Source organism: Equus przewalskii, chromosome 26 (genome assembly GCF_037783145.1).
Source record: "Equus przewalskii isolate Varuska chromosome 26, EquPr2, whole genome shotgun sequence".
Classification (NCBI taxonomy): Eukaryota; Metazoa; Chordata; class Mammalia; order Perissodactyla; family Equidae; genus Equus; species Equus przewalskii.
In genome coordinates this window covers 9,022,431-9,041,329 of record NC_091856.1, presented here as the reverse complement: position 1 = coordinate 9,041,329, position 18,899 = coordinate 9,022,431, and the positions used below count along the sequence as shown (strand labels likewise).

General features: G+C 34.4%; 1 protein-coding gene across 13 annotated transcripts in view; it reads right to left on the bottom strand.

Annotated features, from left to right (window-relative positions):
- LOC103548720 (cylicin-2) overlaps window positions 1-14,837 on the bottom strand; it is a 56,289-nt gene extending 41,452 nt beyond the window's left edge. For 7 of the 13 annotated variants that reach the window (XM_070596988.1, XM_070596989.1, XM_070596985.1 and 4 more), the window contains exon 1: window positions 864-954. In XM_070596988.1, the coding sequence (XP_070453089.1) occupies window positions 864-880 (17 nt within the window). In that variant the 5' untranslated portion in view covers window positions 881-954. Of the gene's footprint in view, window positions 1-863; window positions 955-14,755 lie in introns of those variants that run through there. The other 6 variants (XM_070596990.1, XM_070596991.1, XM_070596987.1 and 3 more) reach the window with 2 other exon arrangements.
- Window positions 14,838-18,899: the final 4,062 nt, after the last annotated feature.

The window sequence follows — 18,899 nt, the reverse complement described above, 5'->3', positions numbered from 1 at the left end:
TGAGGGTATTATGCTAAGTGAAATAAGTCAGACAGAGAAAGACAATTACCATATGACTTCACTCATATGTGGAAGATAAAGAAACACATTGATATGGAGAAGAGATTGGTAGCTGCTAAAGGGGAAGGGATGGTAGGAGGGCAAAAGAGGTAAAGGGACATGTGTATAATGATGGATGGCAACTAGACCTTTGGTATTGAAGACAATGCAGTCTATACAGAAGTTGAAATATGAAGTACACTTGAAATTTATATAACATTATAAACGAATGTGACCTCAATTTAAAAAAAAATCTTGATTCCTTCATTAAAGATCTGGTCCCCAGCATAAGACCTGGCACATTTCTATTACTTTATAAAAATTTGAATGAACTAATTGAATACAATTTAGGATGTATTAACCAATACATTATCTGGTCTACTGTTTTCTTTATTGACGACATGCATTAAAATTACTTACCTCGCTATATCTGAATCTCTAGGTTTGGATCTACCCAAAGTACATTTATACAATGATGAAGAAATTTTTATTTTCAGCATGGTTATGAACTTCTCTATTCTAAGTGCTATGAAAGAGGAGATATTTCAGGTTCATGAAACAATATTATTAAATTTGAGATTTAAAAAGTGGTACGTAGATGTGGTCCATTAATTCTTTGTGTAATCTCTGGGGAATATCCTATGATCGCCAAGCAATTGAGTTAGAAATAAATAAGAAAATTATATAGAAAATACACAAATAGTTGAAAAATAAACAGCTCCTTCTAAATACCCAAACATCTCTTTACACTAAAGAGAATAAATGTAAAGCTAACTAGAGCATTTTAATTATTTGAAGACATAAAATTTGAGAAAACAACTTACAATCTTGGTGTAGCCATTTCCCCCCCTTGTGATTTGCCAGAACTTAAGCACTGTAAGTTCAAATAGTGATGTCGACTGTGACATCATAAAGAAACCAAGAGCACTGGGAGTTAAAGGGGAAAAACCAGAGGGGCCATTTGTACTTGTGTTTTAAAATATTCTCTATTATTCAGTCTAAGATTTGTGTTTGCTTTCACTCATTATTACTGACTAAATACAATTGGTAGTTTTAAAATAAACTGGTTGATTTTACATCTTGATCAAGTACTTGTTTCATTTTTTCATGTAGCTTTAGTTTATTGACTGATATGATAGAAGTATGAATATACACATTTATCTGTTAAGAACTATTGTAATCCTAACTTCCCTAACATTTATGTATATTTTGTTAAACGCTTTGCATGACTTTACACTGCCCTCTCCGTCTTAACCTTATGTGTTGCTCATAGAAACAAATATTTTTTTTCACAGTTGAGTTTTTATTGCTTGTCACTTTGATTCATCTTGTCCCCTCCCCCCTCTTTTTCACCCCAATTGTAATAATCGTAATAATCAAAAGTTGTTTCTATTTCATGGGAAAAACATATATTAAGAAAATAATTCGGGGCTGGCCCCATGGCCGAGTGGTTAAGTTCGCGCGCTCCGCTGCAGGCGGCCCAGTGTTTCGTTGGTTCGAATCCTGGGCGCGGACATGGCACTGCTCATCAGACCAACCTGAGGCAGCGTCCCACATGCCACAACTAGAAGGACCCACAACGAAATATACAACTGTGTACCGGGGGACTTTGGGGAGAAAAAGGAGAAAAATTAAAAAAAATCTTTAAAAAAAAAAAAGAAAAAAACATAATTCACACAAAGGGCTTTCCTATGTAGATAGATACTCAATTGACCAGGAGCCTCCTCTTCTTGCTAGTTTCTTAGGCAATGCAGAGAATTTTGCTAATGGAGTTGGGCTGTAAAGGGAGCTGTGATGGATTTTGGAAAACACCAATACTTTCTTTGAGCCTGATAAAAATATTTTGGCTTTGGTTCTTTAAAGATGTACATTGGAATATTTGTAATGGGAAATTCTGTCAGTACTCCTTTAGAGCAAAGGTTTGAAATCACTGTCCCACAATTGCTTGCAAGATCTAGAATCTAGCCTGAGGGAGTCTGAATCTTAGAGATCTATAGGACTTAACCTGTTGTTCAGGCATGGGTCCTACTACAACGGCAGGCTATAAACAATGAGGGGATTTTTAAAATATTGATGGCAGAAAGTTTAGCTTGTATTTGGGCTCTCTTAAACTTGAGTTTGTTTTTATAGCATGGACTACAGCCTGGAGGCCCCTCACAAGTGAAAGGTGACATGCAGCAGACAAATCTGCAGAATGGGCCCCAGAGGATCCTAAACACATCTTTGATACTAGAAATGGTGATGCGTGAAGTGGGGAGAACAAGTCAGTCTATTTATCCAGGTGAAAGTTGGGAAAATATACATCAGTCCACAGAGTTTAATAAAGATGAGATAGCATCTTCAAGGATTGCTTTGGTGTGTAATATCATTCTGTACAAGTGACAGGGGGCATTAGAATAAAACTTCTGAGTCAACTCCACGAATCATAAAATTGTCTGGATAAATAGGGTTTAATTGCATTTTTAGAAGACTGTGAGGAAGCTGAAATCATTGTCTGTGTATATTACAGCTGTGGATATGAATGCTTTATAGACCTATTGCTTTGTACAAAGTAAAACCATTCTGTTTTAAATGTTTATTAAGATATTGTTTTTGAGTGGGAGGCATTAGCTTTATATCAAAAAATTCTGTATTTTTAATATTGCATGTGATTATTTCATAGAGAATGAGTCTATGTTAGAAGAGAAAAGGAAAGGTACTTGCTATTTCAGCTTGTATTACTTTGATAATTGAGCTGTGAATTTATTGGGCTAAATAATTAATGTATATGATGTCCCTTTAAGTCTCAGATTACCCAAGAATGCATTTTAAAAGTTTTATTGAGGTCCTAATAGTTTAAAACATTGTGAAATTTCAGTTGTACGTTATTATTTATCAGTCACTATATATATGTGCCCCTTTACCCCTTATACCCACCCCCCAACTCCCTTTCCCTCTGGAAACCACTAATCTGTTTGATTTATCAATGTGTTTGTTTATCTTCCACACATGAGTGAAATTATACACTGTTTCTCTTTCTCTATATGACTTATTTCACTTAACGTAATGCCCTCAAGTTTCATCCACGTTGTTGCAAATGGGACGATTTTGTCTTTTTTATGGCTGAGTAGTATGCCTGTGTGTGTATATATATCTATTATATATAGATATCTATATATAATAGATATATATACCATATATATATACCACACCTTCTTTATCCATTCATTGGTCAATGAGCACTTGTTTTGCTTCCATGTCTTTGCTATTGTGAATTATGCTGCAATGAACATAGGGGTGCACAAGTCTCTTTGAATTGCTTACTTCAAGTTCTTTGGACAAATACCCAGCAGTAGTATAGCTGGATCACATGGTATTTCTATTTTTAATTTTTTGAGAAATCTCAATACTGTTTTCCATAGTGGCTGCACCGATTTGCATTCCCACTAGCAGTGTATGAGAGTTCCATTTTCTGCACATCCTCTCCAACATTTGTTGTTTTTTGTCTTGGTAATTATTGCCATTCTAACAGGTGTAAGGTGATATTTCATTATAGTTTTGATTTTAATTTCCCTAAAGGTTAATGATGTTGTACATCTTTTCACATGCCTATTTGCCATCTGTATATCTTCTTTGGAAAAATGTCTGTTCATATCCTCTGTCCACTTTTAACTGGGTTGTTTGTTTTCTTGTTGTTGAGTTGTGTGAGTTCTTTATATATTTTGGAGATTAATCCCTTGTCAGACATATGATTTGTAAATATTTTCTCCCAGTTGGTGGGTCATCTTTTCATTTTGTTCCTGGTTTCCTATGCCTTGCAGAAGCTCTTTAGTCTGATATAGACCCATTTGTTTCTTTTTTCTTCTGTTCCCCTTGTCCAAGTAGACATGGTATTGGAAAAGAGCCTTCTAATGTAGATGTTAAAGAGTGAACTACCTATATTTTCTTCTATGAGTTTTTGGTTTCACATCTTAACTTCAAGTCTTTAATTCATTTTCAGTTAGTTTTTGTGTATGATGGAAGATAATGGTCTACTTTCATTTTTTGCATCTGGAAGTCCACTTTTCACATCATTTATTGCAGAGACTTTCCTTTCTCCACTGTCTGTTCTTGGCTTCTTTGTCAAAGATCAGCTCTCTGTAGATGTGTGGTTATATTTCTGGGCTTTCAATTCTGTTCTATTGATCTGTGTGTCTGTTTGTCTACTAGTACCATGCTGTTTTGATTACTATAGCTTTGTAGTATATTTTGACGTCAGGGATTAGGATGCCTCCAGCTTTATTCTTTTTTCTCAGGATTGCTTTAGCTATTCAGAGTCTTTTGTTACCCCATATGAATTTTAAGATTGTTCTATTGCTGTGAAGAATGTCATTGGGATTCTGATTGGGATTGCATTGAATCTGTAGATTTCTTTAGGTAGTATGGACATTTTTAAAAAGTTTGTTTTTCAAATCTATTTGTATGGAATATCATTCCATTACTTTATGTTATCATAGATTTCTTTCAATAATATTTTGTAGTTTTCATTGTATAGATCTTTCACTTCTTTGATTAAGTATATTCCTAGATATTTTATTCTTTTTGTTGCACTTGTAAATGGGATTGTATTCTTGATTTCCCTTTCTGCTAGTTTGTTATTTGTGTATAGAAATGCAACTGATTTTTGTAAGTTGATTTTGTGTCCTGCAATTTTGATGTATTTGGTTATTTCTAACAGTTTTCTGATGCAGTCTTTAGGATTTTCTATATATAAAATCATGTCATCTTCAAACAGGGAGAGTTTCCATTCTTCCTTGCCAATTTGGATACCTTTTATTTTTTTTTTATCTTGCCTAATTGCTCAGGCCAAAACCTCCAGTACTATGTTGAATAGGGGCAGTGGGAGGGGCACATTTATCTTATTCCTGTTCTCAAAGAGATGCCTTTCAGTTTTTCCCAAATGAACACAATGTTGGCTGTGGGTTTGTCATATATGGCCTTTATTATGTTGAGGTACTTTCCTTCTATATCCATTTTATTGAGAATTTTTTTCTATCATAAATAGATGTTGGCTCTTGCCAAATGCTTTCTGCATCTTTTGACGTAGTCATGTGTTTTTTATTCCTCATTTTGTTAATGTAGTGTATCACAGTGATTGATTTGTGAATGCTCAACTATCCCTGGATCTCTGTTATGAATCCGACTTGGTCATGGTATATTATCCTTTTAATGTATTGCTGTATTCAGTTTGCCAATATTTTGTTGAGGATTTTTGCATTTGTGTTCATCAGTAATATTGGCCTCTACTTTTCCTTTTTTTGTTGCCCTTGTCTGGCTTTGAGATGAGAATGATGTTGGATTCATAGAATGTCTTAGGAAGTGTTCCATCTTCTTAATTTTTTGGACTAGTTTGAGAAAGATAGGTATTAAATCTTCTTTGAATGTCTGGTAGAATTCTCCAGAGAAGCCCTGGTCCTGGAATTTTATTTTTTTGGAGGATTTTGATTACTGTTTCAATCTCTTGCTTTGTGATTGGTCTATTCAGAGTTTCTATTTCTTCTTGATTAATTTTTGGGAGGTTGAATGAGTCTAATTATCCAATTTTTCCAGGTTATACAATAGGTTGACATATATATTTTCATAGTATTCTCTTATAGTCCTTTGTATTTCTGTGGTATCCATTGTAATTTCTCCCTTTTCATTTCTAATTTTATTTATTTGAGACTTCCCTCTTTTTTTCTTAGTAAGTCTAGCTAAGGGCTTGCCAATTTTGTTTGCATTCTCAAAGTACCAGCTCTTAGTTTCATTGATCCTTCCTGTTGTTTTGTTAGTCTCTATTTAATTTATTTCCCATCTGATTTTTATTATTTCCCCCTTCTACTGATTTTGGGCTTTGTTTCTTTTTCTTTTTCTAGTTCAGTTAGGCGTAGTTTAAGACTGCTTATTTGAGATTTTCTTGTTTGTTAAGATGGGCCTGTATTTCTATGAATTTCCCTCTTAGGACCATTTTTCCTGCATCCCATATAAGTTGGTATTGTGTATTTTCATTTTCACTTATCTGCACATATTTTTGATTTCTCGTTTTATTTATTCACTGATACAATCATTGTTCAGTAGTATGTTGTTTAGTCTCCACATATTTTTCACTTTCTCAGCTTTTTTCTTGTAGTTGATTTCTAGTTTCATAGCAGTGTGGTCAGAAAAGATGCTTGATATGATTTCAATCTTAAATTTATTGAGACGTGCCTTGTTTCCCAACATATGCTCTATCTTTGAGAGTCTTCTATGTGTCTTTGAGAGTCTTAAGTCCATCTGGTGTAGTTTTTCATTTTATTCCATTACTTCCTCATTGACTTTCTGCCCAGATGATCTAGCCATTGATGTAAGTCAGGTGTTGAGATCCCCTACTTTTAGTGTGTTGATGTTAATTTCTCCCTTTAGGTCTGTTAATAGTTGCTTTTTTATTTTGGTGCCCCTGTGTTAGGTGCATATACGTTTATAATTGTTATGTCCTCTTGGTGGAGTGTCCTTTTTCTCATTATATCTTGCCCCTCTTTGTCTCTCATTGCCTTTTTTACCTTGAAGTCTACTTTGTCTGATATAAGTATAGCAACATCTGCTTTCTTTTGTTTGCCATTAGCTTGGTGTATCATCTTCCATCCCTTCACTCTGAGCCTGTGTTTCCCTTTAGAACTCAGATGTGTTTTTTGTAAGCAGCATATTGTTGGGTCTTGTTTTGTTAATCCATCCAGCTGCTCTGTGTCTTTTGGTTGGAGATTTCAATCAATTTACATTTAGAGTGATTATTGATATATGAGAACTTAATTCTACTATTTTATCACTTGTTTTCCAGCTGTTCTGTATTTCCCTTGTTTCTCATCCTGTATCTTTCCAAAACCCAAACCAGTTTCATGGTTCTCTGTGATGGCTTTCTTAGTTTTCTCTTTATTTACCAGTAGTTTCTCTGTTCTGATTTTTTGTTTAGTGGTTACTGTGAGGTTTGTATAAAAGATCTCATAGATGAGATAGTCCATTTTCTGATAGCTTATTATTTCCTAAGTCTAAGCAGATTCCATCCCTTTCCTCTTCCCCATCTAAGTTATTGTTGTCCCAACTTATTGCATTTTGTGCTGTGAGTTTGTGATTAAAATGAAGTGATGATAGTTATTGTGATGTTTTCCTTCCCTTTATATTTAATGTTATAATTAAGTGTTTGCTAACCTGTTCTGATAGAGAGCTGAGCTGTGGCTTTCTGATTTTGTCTGTTTTTTTATCTTTTTGCTCAAGGCTGTGTAAACCCTTTACTTTATTTTTTCAGGTAAGAGGGCCTTCTTAATCATTTCTTATAGGCGATGTCCTGTGGCAATGAATTCCCTCAGCTTTTGTTTATCTGGGAAAGTTCTGAAGGATATTTTGACTAGATACAATATTCTTGGCTGAAAGTTTTTGTCTTTCAGAGTTTTGAATACATCATTCCATTCTCTCCTAGCCTGTAAGATCTCTGCTGAGAAATCCACTGAAAGCCTGATAGAGGTTCCTTTGTAGGTTGTTTGCTTCTGCCCTGCTGCCCTTAATATTTTTTCTTTGTGATTGACTTTTGCCCGTTTTACTAATATATGCGTTGGGGAAGATCTTCTTATATGATGTAATTAGGAGTTCTATTAGCTTCTTTTACATGTAATTCTAGCACCTTCCCCAGGTTTTGGAAGTTCTCAGCTATTATTTCTTTGAACAAGCTTTCTGCTCTTTTTTCCCTCTCATCTCTCTCTGGAATGCCTATAATCCTTATGTTGCATTTCCTAATTGAGTTGGATATTTTGCAGAGAATTTCTTCATTTCTTTTTAGTCTTATTTCTCTCGCCTCCTCCATCTGAATCATTTCTATATTTCTGTCATCTAAATTACTAATTCTTTTCTCCATAAATTCAGCACTGTTATTTAAGGATTCCAGATTTTTCTTTATTTCATACATTGTGTTTTTGAACACAGAAATCTCCAACATTTCTGATTGGCTTTTGTTTATAGTTTCAATCTCTTTTGTGAAGAATACCCCCTGTTCATTGATTTTGTTGCTGATTTCATTAAACTGTCTTTGAGTTTTCTTGTAACTTGATCAATTTCTTTATGATAACTATTTTGAATTTTCTGTCATTTAGATTGTAAATTTATGTGATTTGGGGTTGATTTCTGGGTACTTGTCATTTTCCTTCTGGTCTGGAGTATTGTTTGATGGGTGGACTTGTGCCATCACATAGTGATACTATTGGGTTACAGATTCCACCTGCCACCACTGTGGGAAGGGGACAAGAGATGTGTATTTTGAGCCTGCAGTGATCCCTGGCAGCTATGCCTATCTGTTGGAAGCCCTGCAATCAGGGCCCATCTGGATTTGCCCACTGGCTGCCACTGCTGTACACTTGTAGACACGCAAACACACTGGTGGCAAACCCCTTCTGTGGCTCGCTGACTGAGCTGGTATGCCAGAATGGGGGAGATTTGCTTTCTTTTGCATGCACGATTCCAGGTGCTCCCACTTTTCAGCCATTGTGCCCTCCTGGGGTGCTTGCCTGGTGGAAAGGCCACTGCGATTGCTTAGCCTCCTCAGTGTGGAGGGTTCCCATGGGCTTGGAGGCAACACCAAGAGTGATGGTGTTCCCACAAAAGGCTACCTTTACCCCTTCTCCTCTCAGAGTTGCACGCCAACTCCCGCATGAGATCCTGCACCAAGATTGCTGCTGTTTGGGAGGGATAAGATAAAGGAGTTGATTCATCAAGAAGACATCATTCCTAAATGTTTTGTACTTAAAACCAGAATTTATAGTACATGAAGCAAAAGCTGATAGAACAATTGGATGAGAAATTGATTATTCTTTGATCACCAAGCAATTGAATTAGAAATAAATATAATTATATAGAAAATACACAAATATTCAAAAAATAAACAGCTCCTTCTAAATACTTAGCGGACAAACAGAAATCACAATCACAATCAGATTATTGTTCAACTGAACAATAATGTAACATAAATTGAGTAATACTATGCATAGTTCACAGAGGATAATTTATAGATTTAATGCCTTACAGTAGAAAAAGTCTAAAATCAATCTTTTAAACCTGTGCTTTAAAATTAGAAAAACATCAAACAAAGTCAAATTTAAAGGGAGAAAATAAAGCCAAAATCAATGAAAAAGAAAACAAAATTAGAACAAATTTAAAAATCCAAATTTGTATTTTTGAAAAGATTATTGAAATTGGTTAACTTCTGGAAAGACTGATGAAGAAAAACAGAAAACACAAATTACAAGTATTAAAACTGATATAGGTTTTATAATTCAATAGATTTTAAAGGTTAATGAGGAATATCATTAACAACTTCATGGTAAAAATTCAGCAACTAAAGTGAAATAAATGAGCTCCTTGTAAAACTCAGTTTATTTACCAAAACTGATACATCATGAAACAATAAAAATTTGAATAGTCCTATAATTCTTAAATAAATTGAATTCACTATCAAAAACTTTCCCAGAAAGGAAAGCACAGACAAGACAGTTTTACTAAGTTATATAAAAAATTTAAAGAAAAATAGTAACTTTACTTGTTTTCAGAAACAAGAGTAATGGGAAAGATGTTTCAACTGATTTTTGAGACAAATATAAATAACCATGACACTAAAACTTCTCAAAGATGTTACCAGAAGTGAATATTATGGATGAATACCCTTCATTAACACAGACAACAAAAAATCCTTAACAATTTAAGAGTATATCAAATTGCTAATATATCATGACCATTGAGGTTTACTCACTGGAATGTAAGGTTTGTTTATTTTATTTTATTTTATTTTGAGGAAGATTAGCCCTGAGCTAACTACTGCCAATCCTCCTCTTTTTGCTGAGGAAGACTGGTCCTGAGCTAACATCCATTCCCATCTTCCTCTACTTTATATGTGGGATGCCTACCACAGCATGGCTTTGGCCAAGTGGTGCCATGTCCACACCTGGGATCCAAACCAGCAAACCCCAGGCTGCCGAGAGAGGAATGTGTGAACTTAACCGCTGTGCCACCGGGCCGGCCCCCTACAATTGCTTTAATTTATATACATCGACCAATGCAGTCACTCCAAATAACAAAATAAATAAGAAAATTCATCTGATAATCTTAAGATATGCAGAATAATTTTTGAAAAAAGTTACATTCATTCATAATTATAAACTCAGAAAACTAGGAATAGAAGGCATCTTCCTCAAATGGATAAAATGTGTCTACATCATACTGTTAAAATCAACCTCAGTGGTGGAATATTGACTGTCTTGGCTCTATGAATCAAACAAGGCAAAGATACTGACTCTTTCTACTCAACATTGGAATCCAGACGTTATTTTGTTCCTTAAGGCAATAAAAGCGTCAAGATTGCAAAGGAAGGAATGAAATTGTCTTTATTCACAAAAGACATTATTGAGTAAATAGATTATTCAGTGACATCTACAATAATAATTATTTGGAGCTGTAAGTTAGTGTGATAAGATTATATGATACTGGGTCTAATTACATAAACTAATTATATTTCCATAACTTGAAAAACGGGAAGATATAAATTTAAGAAAATGATATGATGTAAAATGAAAATGACAGATGTATATTCTCTGATTAGAAGATGCTTTTTATATCCGCTAGAACAGCTAAAATTAATGATTAATGACACCACAGCCAGCAACACTATAGAGCATCTGACATATTCAGCATTAGTGGTGGGTGTAAAAAAAACCCACCAGTTTGGAATACCACTTGATATTTTTAAAATAAAGCTAAGCATACACATGTTCTATTTATGATTTAGCATTTCCACTAGTAGTTTACTCAAGAGAACTCCACAAAAAAGAACTGGACGAAATGTTCATAGCAGATTTTTTCACAATAACCCAAAAATAAAGTAACCCAAATGTCCAGCAACAGAAGAATGGATAAACTAAGTGTGGTATATATATAATGGTATACTACCCAGCAAACTAAAGGAATGGATTACTGACATAAGCAACATGGCAACATGGATTAATCCAAATAAATATTATACTAAAAGAAAAAAAGTCCAGAAACACAAAAGCATATACTGTATGGTTTAATTTGTGTGAATTTCAAAAATAGCCAAGGCTGTCTCTGGTATCTTACCAGCCATTTGGCTGGGAGAGGCAGAGTGGATTGACTGGAAACTGGTACAGTGTAACTTAATGATGTGGCTGAAAATTTCTATACTTCTTAAGGTTGGTTAGGTTAGGGTTAGCGACAAATCAATAAATTTAGTTCTCTTTCATTTTTACTGAGAAGAGTTTATAAGACTCCAAAACAGCAATGATCCAAATACCCTAGTTCTCACTCTCTATGTATATGTGCATATGATAAACAGTTAAATAATTTAATCTTTTGAGACAGAATTTTCTCACTCTTTCCCCTAAGTATGGTTCTGCTGGTAATAGCATCTCTTCCCTTGCCTTTTTGGGAGAGTCAAGAAATTTTCTAGACCAGGATGCATTTAGATTCAATTTTTCAAGTTTCTTATTAAAAAAAGAAACATAAACTGTCAGTGTATCTTTTATTATTTTGTATTTTGAAACTATTTTCATATGAACATAAATTTATTTATATCCTTTTTAAATAAGTCGCTGAAGACTTAGAAGATGGTCTACTTTAATTATTTATTGGTCTTCTTTAATTAATTAACTCAAAAAGATTGTTCAGTCTTGATATGACCAGGTCTTGAATTAAGATCTCCAGATATGTATATACATATAAAGAAACACAATAACAAATACTTCATCTTAACCAAGATGCCATGGAACACAGAACCACAAATCTGCCTTCACTTTAGGGCCACACATCTGATCATTGCAAAATCACTCTCAGTATCTGTGAAATTTTCAAATACAGAAGGGACCCATTGTCAGCCCTGTGGAATGTAATGTGTTCATGACTTAGAAAGGGAAGCTAGGTTTAGGTTTTCCTAAATAAAAAGTTGAGATCCCAAAGTAGGACACATGGGGGACTTTATTTTTTAGGAGAAAAATCTATTTCTATGTTACTGCTGGAAATTTTTCTTTTTTAATGGGTTAACACTTAACCACCTTTATGTCTGCTATTTATTTTAGTCTAAAAATTTTTAATCTAAGTACAAAATACACCTGCTTTTACTCTTGTGTTTAACTGTATCTTTCTCTGGATATTTTTTAAATGTATAATAAATTCAAAGGGCACAGGCTCTCAATGATTTGATATCTCCTCCAGTTTAATTGAAATGCCCACAGACAACCTGTATGTGTGAGTATCCCCAGATATCCTGCCAGCAGGCTTTGGATTTTGGATCAGCTGTATGGCTCATAAGGCCATCAAAGACTTGGCAGAAAGTTTTCCAGGGACTGATTGGGGCCTGAGTCATTCTTGTATTTGCTAGAGGGTCTCCTATAAAGGCATAGCTCAACTACCACATGGTTATTGTCTTGGTGAAGGATGGCTCTATGTGTAGTCTGGGGAGGTTTTTTTTTTTTTGTCTTTTTCTAACATTTTCTAGAGCAGTGTGTCTCAGCCTCAGTTTATTTTGAATCCTCTCCCCCAGGGGACAATTTGCAATGTCTGAAGTATTTTTGGTGAATGTATGTGCCGCTAATAGTCACATCTAGTGGGTAGACACCAGGGATGCTGCTAAACATCTTACAAAGCACAGGATACCCCACCCTAGTCCTCAACTCCAGTGAAAACTTATCCCACCTAAAATGTCAATAGTGCCAAGGTTGACAAACTCTGTTCTATATCAAGGTGGATCCCTAGGTCAAGATAATAAGATAGGACCATGTTAATTAAACTTAAGGGAAAGAAAGATAAAATGTACAGTGGATATGATATCCAGAAGGTAACACTGGAAATTTAAAAGTTCAGATTTTTAGATACCCTATCTGATGCTAAATCTTGCTGAAAACTTCTCCCACTTTCTCAGAAGTCTCAGACCTGTTTATTAGGAATGGAAGTACTGAGTTGACTGACACAACGTGAGTTGGAAGCAAAGGCAAGAAGAGGTGAAACTCTTTAGTGGGTTGTTGAGGTTTGGTTGAATAAAGGTATTAAAGAGGGATAAGTGTGGAGGGGAAGCCTGAGCTCAAAGAGAAGAATTTTCTTTATCCACTACAAGTTAGTAGCCATGGCACTGAAATTTGTCTTTTTTTTTTTTTTTTTTTGGAGGAAGATTAGCCTTGAGCTAACTGCTGCCAGTCCTCCTCTTTTTGCTGAGGAAGCCTGGCCCTGAGCTAACATCCGTGACCATCTTACTCTACTTTATATGTGGGATGCCTACCGCAGCATGGCTTGCCAAGCGGTGCCGTGTCCGCACCTGGGATCTGAACCAGAGAACCCTGGGCCATCAAGAAATGAATGTGTGAACTTAACCGCTGCGCCACTGGGCTGGCCCCTAAAATTTAAGTCTTAAAGTTAAGGTCATGTCATCGTTAGAAGAATTCAGAGGAAAGACAAAATAGGAAATAATTTTCTGCATCTTAAAGTCTCTGTTAAGTGAATTAGAATTTGCCACTTGGACCCAAGGAAATATGAGGATTTATTATTAAGGATTTTTGTGTATGCTTCATTGGCTAGCAATAAAGCCATTTGATTATGAATCCAGCCACACTTTCCTTCTACAGCAGCATGAAAGTTTGGGAATTATACCAGAAAACAACATAAAGACGAAGTCGTAAAACCAAAAATAACTTCTAAACCATTGTTGTGAAGTTCTTTGAAATCCATGTAATGCTCATGGTGATAGTAATGCCATCAATATTTTATTGTACTTAAGCATTATGATATAGTGTAATTCTGTCATGTTAGATATCAGAACACAGATTACTGTGTAATAGACAGATAGTCACTGAACCTCTAATGTTATCATGACAAATACATTCAAATCTTGTACCAAAAGTTATCCTTTAAATTAAAGATTGTGTTATTATGAAATACACACCAGTGCCTATGGGAAGCCAGTTTTGTTTATTGTCAAGATTTGTGTTTCACCTTCCCTCTAACACTACTGTCCAAACAAAACCCAGTTTCACTTTCCATTATATTCCAGAGTTCCATGCCTTAGTCTTTGTTCCACACCTTCACAGTAAAAAAGGTTTACATAATTCAAAGATTTTCTTTCCCTACATCATTTTAACACAAAATAAATCAAGTGTGAGGAAATTACTACCTTCAAGCTTCCCATATCTGGATAATCTGCTTGTCATTGCAAAGTACTTCTGCATAATCAGTATTTCTCAAAGAGGATACAGTTAGCATTTAGTCGGTCTTCTCTGTATTGGGTTGCCCCACTTATTACCAAAGGCTTAGCACCTTTGATCTGTGCCCTCTAAAGGTCAGTAGCACTCCTCAATCACGTAAAAGAAAATTCCCATAAACTTCCAAATGCTCCTAAGAAGGTAATAATTCCCTGAATAAGAGCCACGACTTGTTTTATTCTGTATGTTCCAAAATAGCATATGATAAAAAATGAAGAATAAGATTGAAAAATGTATGTATTTTACTGAAGTAAATGAACTAATTATGTCTTGAATCAAAACAGTGATGTTGCTTGGGAATGTATGTGTCTGCTAAACACAGAGACTCTTATTTGTTAATGGCATAGTAATAATAGCAGAAACATCTCTTTACACTAAAGAGAATAAATGTAAAGTTAACTAGAGCATTGCAATTCTTTTGAAACATAAAATTTGAGAAGACTTACAAGCTTGGTGTAGCCATTTACCCCACTTGTGATTTGCCAGAACTTAAGCACTGTAAGTTCAAATAGTGATGTTGAGTGTGACATCATAAAGAAACCAAGAGCACTGGGAGTTAAAGGGGAAAAACCAGGGGGCCACTTGCACTTGTGTTTTAAAATATTCTCTAATACTCAGTCTAAAATTGGTGTTTGCTTTCACTCATTATTACTTACTAAATACAACTAGTAGTTTTAAAATAACTGATTGATTTTATATCTTAATAAAATATTTGTTTCAATTTTTCTTGTAGCTTTAATTTATTGACTGATATGACAAACGGATGAACCTCACATTTACTTGTTAAGATTCATTGTAATCCTAACTTCCTTGACATCCATGTTTCTGTTGTTAAACCATTTGCATAACTTTACATTGCCTTATCCATCTTAACCTTATGGGTTGCTCATAGATACCAAATTTTAAAGAAGGCTAGATGCTTATTAAAATTATCATCTTACTGACAGATCTGAGTTAGATAATTTTTATTCCACCCATGACTTCAACCCACTAAACAAATGAATACAAATACTACATAGAGTGATATTTGAACATGTTACCATTATCTAGCTTTTTTTGGAGAATTTCAACTAATTTTTTTCCTTTAAGGAATAGTTTTATTAACCTTCAGTTACTGTAAGAGATAAACCACAAAAATCTCAATAGTTTTGCTCAATGGAAGTTTCTCACGTGTCTCAGGCTATGGTAAGTTTTATAGGGGTTGGGGTGTGGGGCTTCCATAAGGTGATTTAGGAATTCAGGTTTCTCTGATCTAATTGTCTCACTATCCACTAACTTAATACTATTAATGCTGATATTTTCCTGCAAAGTGGTGATTCAATAAAGTATGATTCTAAATCCACAATATTTTGTTTAGGATTTTATATGTTGTTTATGAAAGTATTTATGCCCAATGCATTTCTTCTATTAGCATGTAGTAGGATCCAAATCATGACTGGGCAGCCAACCGTGCTTGCTTTCTGCACCATGACCACTCAAATTAGTCTCTTATTGTCATTGTTAACTAAATATGTGTGATCTATCAAGATCTTAGAGAGGGGCTGGGCCAGTAGTGTAGTGGTTAGGTTCAGCATGCTCCACTTTGGTGGCCCAGGTTCGCAGTTTTGGATCCTGGTTGAGGACTTATACCACACTTCAAGCCACATTGTGCAGGTATCCCACATACAAAATAGAGGAAGATGGGCACAGATGTCAGCTCAGGTCCACTCTTACTCAAGCAAAAAAGAAAGAAAAAAAGATCTTAGAGAGTTAGCGATCTTTGTATAATAAGCCTGCATTAGTTTTCTATTGCTGTATAATAAATTACCACAAATTTAGTGGTATAAAACCAAACACATTTATAATCTCATAATTCTGTACTTCAGAATCTCAGGCAAGTTCAACTGGCTCCTCGGCTCCCTGTCTCACAGGCTGAAATGAGTTTGTTGCCTCGGCTGGGCTCTTAGCTGGAGGCTCTGAGGAAGAGTCTGTTTCCAAGAGACATCCCAGTTGGCAGGATTCAGTTCCCTGTGGCTGTAGTTCAGATGTGTCTGTTTTCTTGCTTGCTGTCAGCATCAGCTATGAGCTGCTTTCTGCTCCTAGAATCAGCCCACATTCCTTCTCACATGACCTCCTCCGTCTTCAACCAGCAAGGTTTCATTGAGTCCTTTTCATAGTCTAAATCTCTATTACTTTTCTGCATTCCTCTCTTGCTACAAGCTGAGGAAAACTTTGTCTTCTAAAAGGCTCAAATGTTTAGGCTAGCCATACCTAGATAATCTCTCCATTTTAAGGTCACCTGTACCTCATAACTTAGCATAATCATGGGAATTTTATCTTTTCATATTCAGGAGTTCCTCCTCCACTCAAGAGGAAGGGTCACTGGGGAGTCATTTTTAGAATTCTGCCTATGACAAGCCAAAATTCGACTAAAGGCTTTCTTTAGTATTTGAGGCTTATTAGAAATATATCAGCCTCATATATTATTTTTATGTCCTGAGATTTTGTCATCTACCTAGCAGCAACACTCTCACCACATGCAAGCATTTTTGTTGTTTTTAAAAGGCCATTGACCTTAGGAAGCATGTCCTCAAACATAAATATTATACTTGAATATTTATATAAATATAAATATATATAATATATTTTAAGTGCTTTACGGGTTATAAAATAATTTGTGTACATTAACTCATTTATTTCTTGTAATAACACAATAAAAAGGTAAGTTAGTCTTTGATATTCAGTTATTTCCTAAGATTTTGCAATATGTTACTAATTTAAAAATACGGTATATAATTTTTCCCATAAAATCAATATATACATAATTAAAATAGATTCTTCAAGCTTGTGAGGGTTTCAGTGATTTACTTATTTATGTATGTATGCTCATACTTACGTATTGACAAGAGATTTTCACATACTGAGGTATAGGAGATGTAACTATTTGAGTTCAAAACTGATTCGTCTGGAACTGGAAAGCCTGACTTATGGCCTATGAAACATACATTGTACATCTGCTTATCCATTAAAGTAAGGGATCTCTCTTGAGATAAAGAATGCATATTTCCCCTTCTATGCCCTATTGGTAACAACACCCTATTGGTAATGCCCAGATTATTCCCTTTCCTGGCATCATAGTCATGTTGACCTGCTAATTTGCAACTGAATGCCTCTTTAAAAATGTATCCTGGGTGTGTTCAATGTATTTTCTTTCTTCTAAGAAGATATTAGAGTGTACTGAAACCCATGCTTCTCTGGAACTTCTAAGGCCTTCCTGGGTTATAATCCTTTCTTTGGCTCATAATCACCTCAATGTTGATTTATAGGTTTGTTATGAATTATTTGCATCGACAGTATATATGTATGATTTGTATATCTGTCTATTATCTACTTATCCATCCATGTATAATCAAATTATTTATCCTTTTCTGTGTTGCATAAAAGAATTAAGATCCCTAACAAGGGTATATAAATGCAAGAATAAAATCATTAAATACATTCTAAGATATTTTGTATACTATAGTACTATGTATCCTTATTGTAAAAATTGACCAGGAAATTGTGCAAATATCAAAAGTTATTTTTATTTTTTTATTTTCAAACATGAGTAAAATCATAGGTGGTCAGCATGATAAATTATCATAGGGAAACCTTTTAACAACTGTCTGAATTGCCTCTAGATCATTACTAGTAACCTATGACATATTCAATTTATCCTTTATGCTCTCCCTGAAGGTGACCATTATTTTGTCTTATAACAGTATTAATTTTATCTATTTTTGAAATCTATATGAATAGTATCATAGAATATGTATTTTCTTATTTGTGGCTTCTTTCAATATGCATTTTGATATTCATCTTTGTATATAGTTATGTATATTTATGTTCAGTTCATAACTTTTACGTATATATTATAATGTGTGGTATTATAAGCGTTATGTGTATATATCATAGTTTACCCATATATTCTACAGTTGAGGAGCATTTATTTTACCTCAATTTTTTAACGATTAGAAATTATTTTGTTATGAATTATTTTGGATGTGTATTTTGGCAGGCGTAATCATACATTTATATTGGCATATAACATTGATTAAAGTGTTTGGTCATAAGGTATAGTCATATTCAACTATAGACAATGAGAAACAGCTTTCCAAAGTGCCTACGTCACCGGCAGTGTATGAGAGCTCCTGTTCATCCACATCCTCACCAATACTGGTTATTATGAGTTATTATAATTTTAGCTGGTTTGAAGTGACGTGATTTTATATCACTGTTGTTTTAAATTTGATTTTGCTGATTATTAATGGTTAGGAACACTGATGAAAAGGAAGGTCTAGAAAAAGCAAAAATAAACTCATAACATACCAAAGAACAAAATAAGAATTATAGCAACTTTTCATAAAAAATTATGCAAGCCATAGATGTGTTAAAAGTAAAAGAAACATATATAACATGAAAATGCTAATTAGAAGAAAGCAGTAATGACAAAGTAGGCATCAGAGCAAGAAAAATAAGAGGGATAAAGGGGAACATTATATAAAGATAAAGGAGTCAATTTATCAAGAAGACATAATTTTTCTCAATATTTTGTATCTAAAACCAGAATTT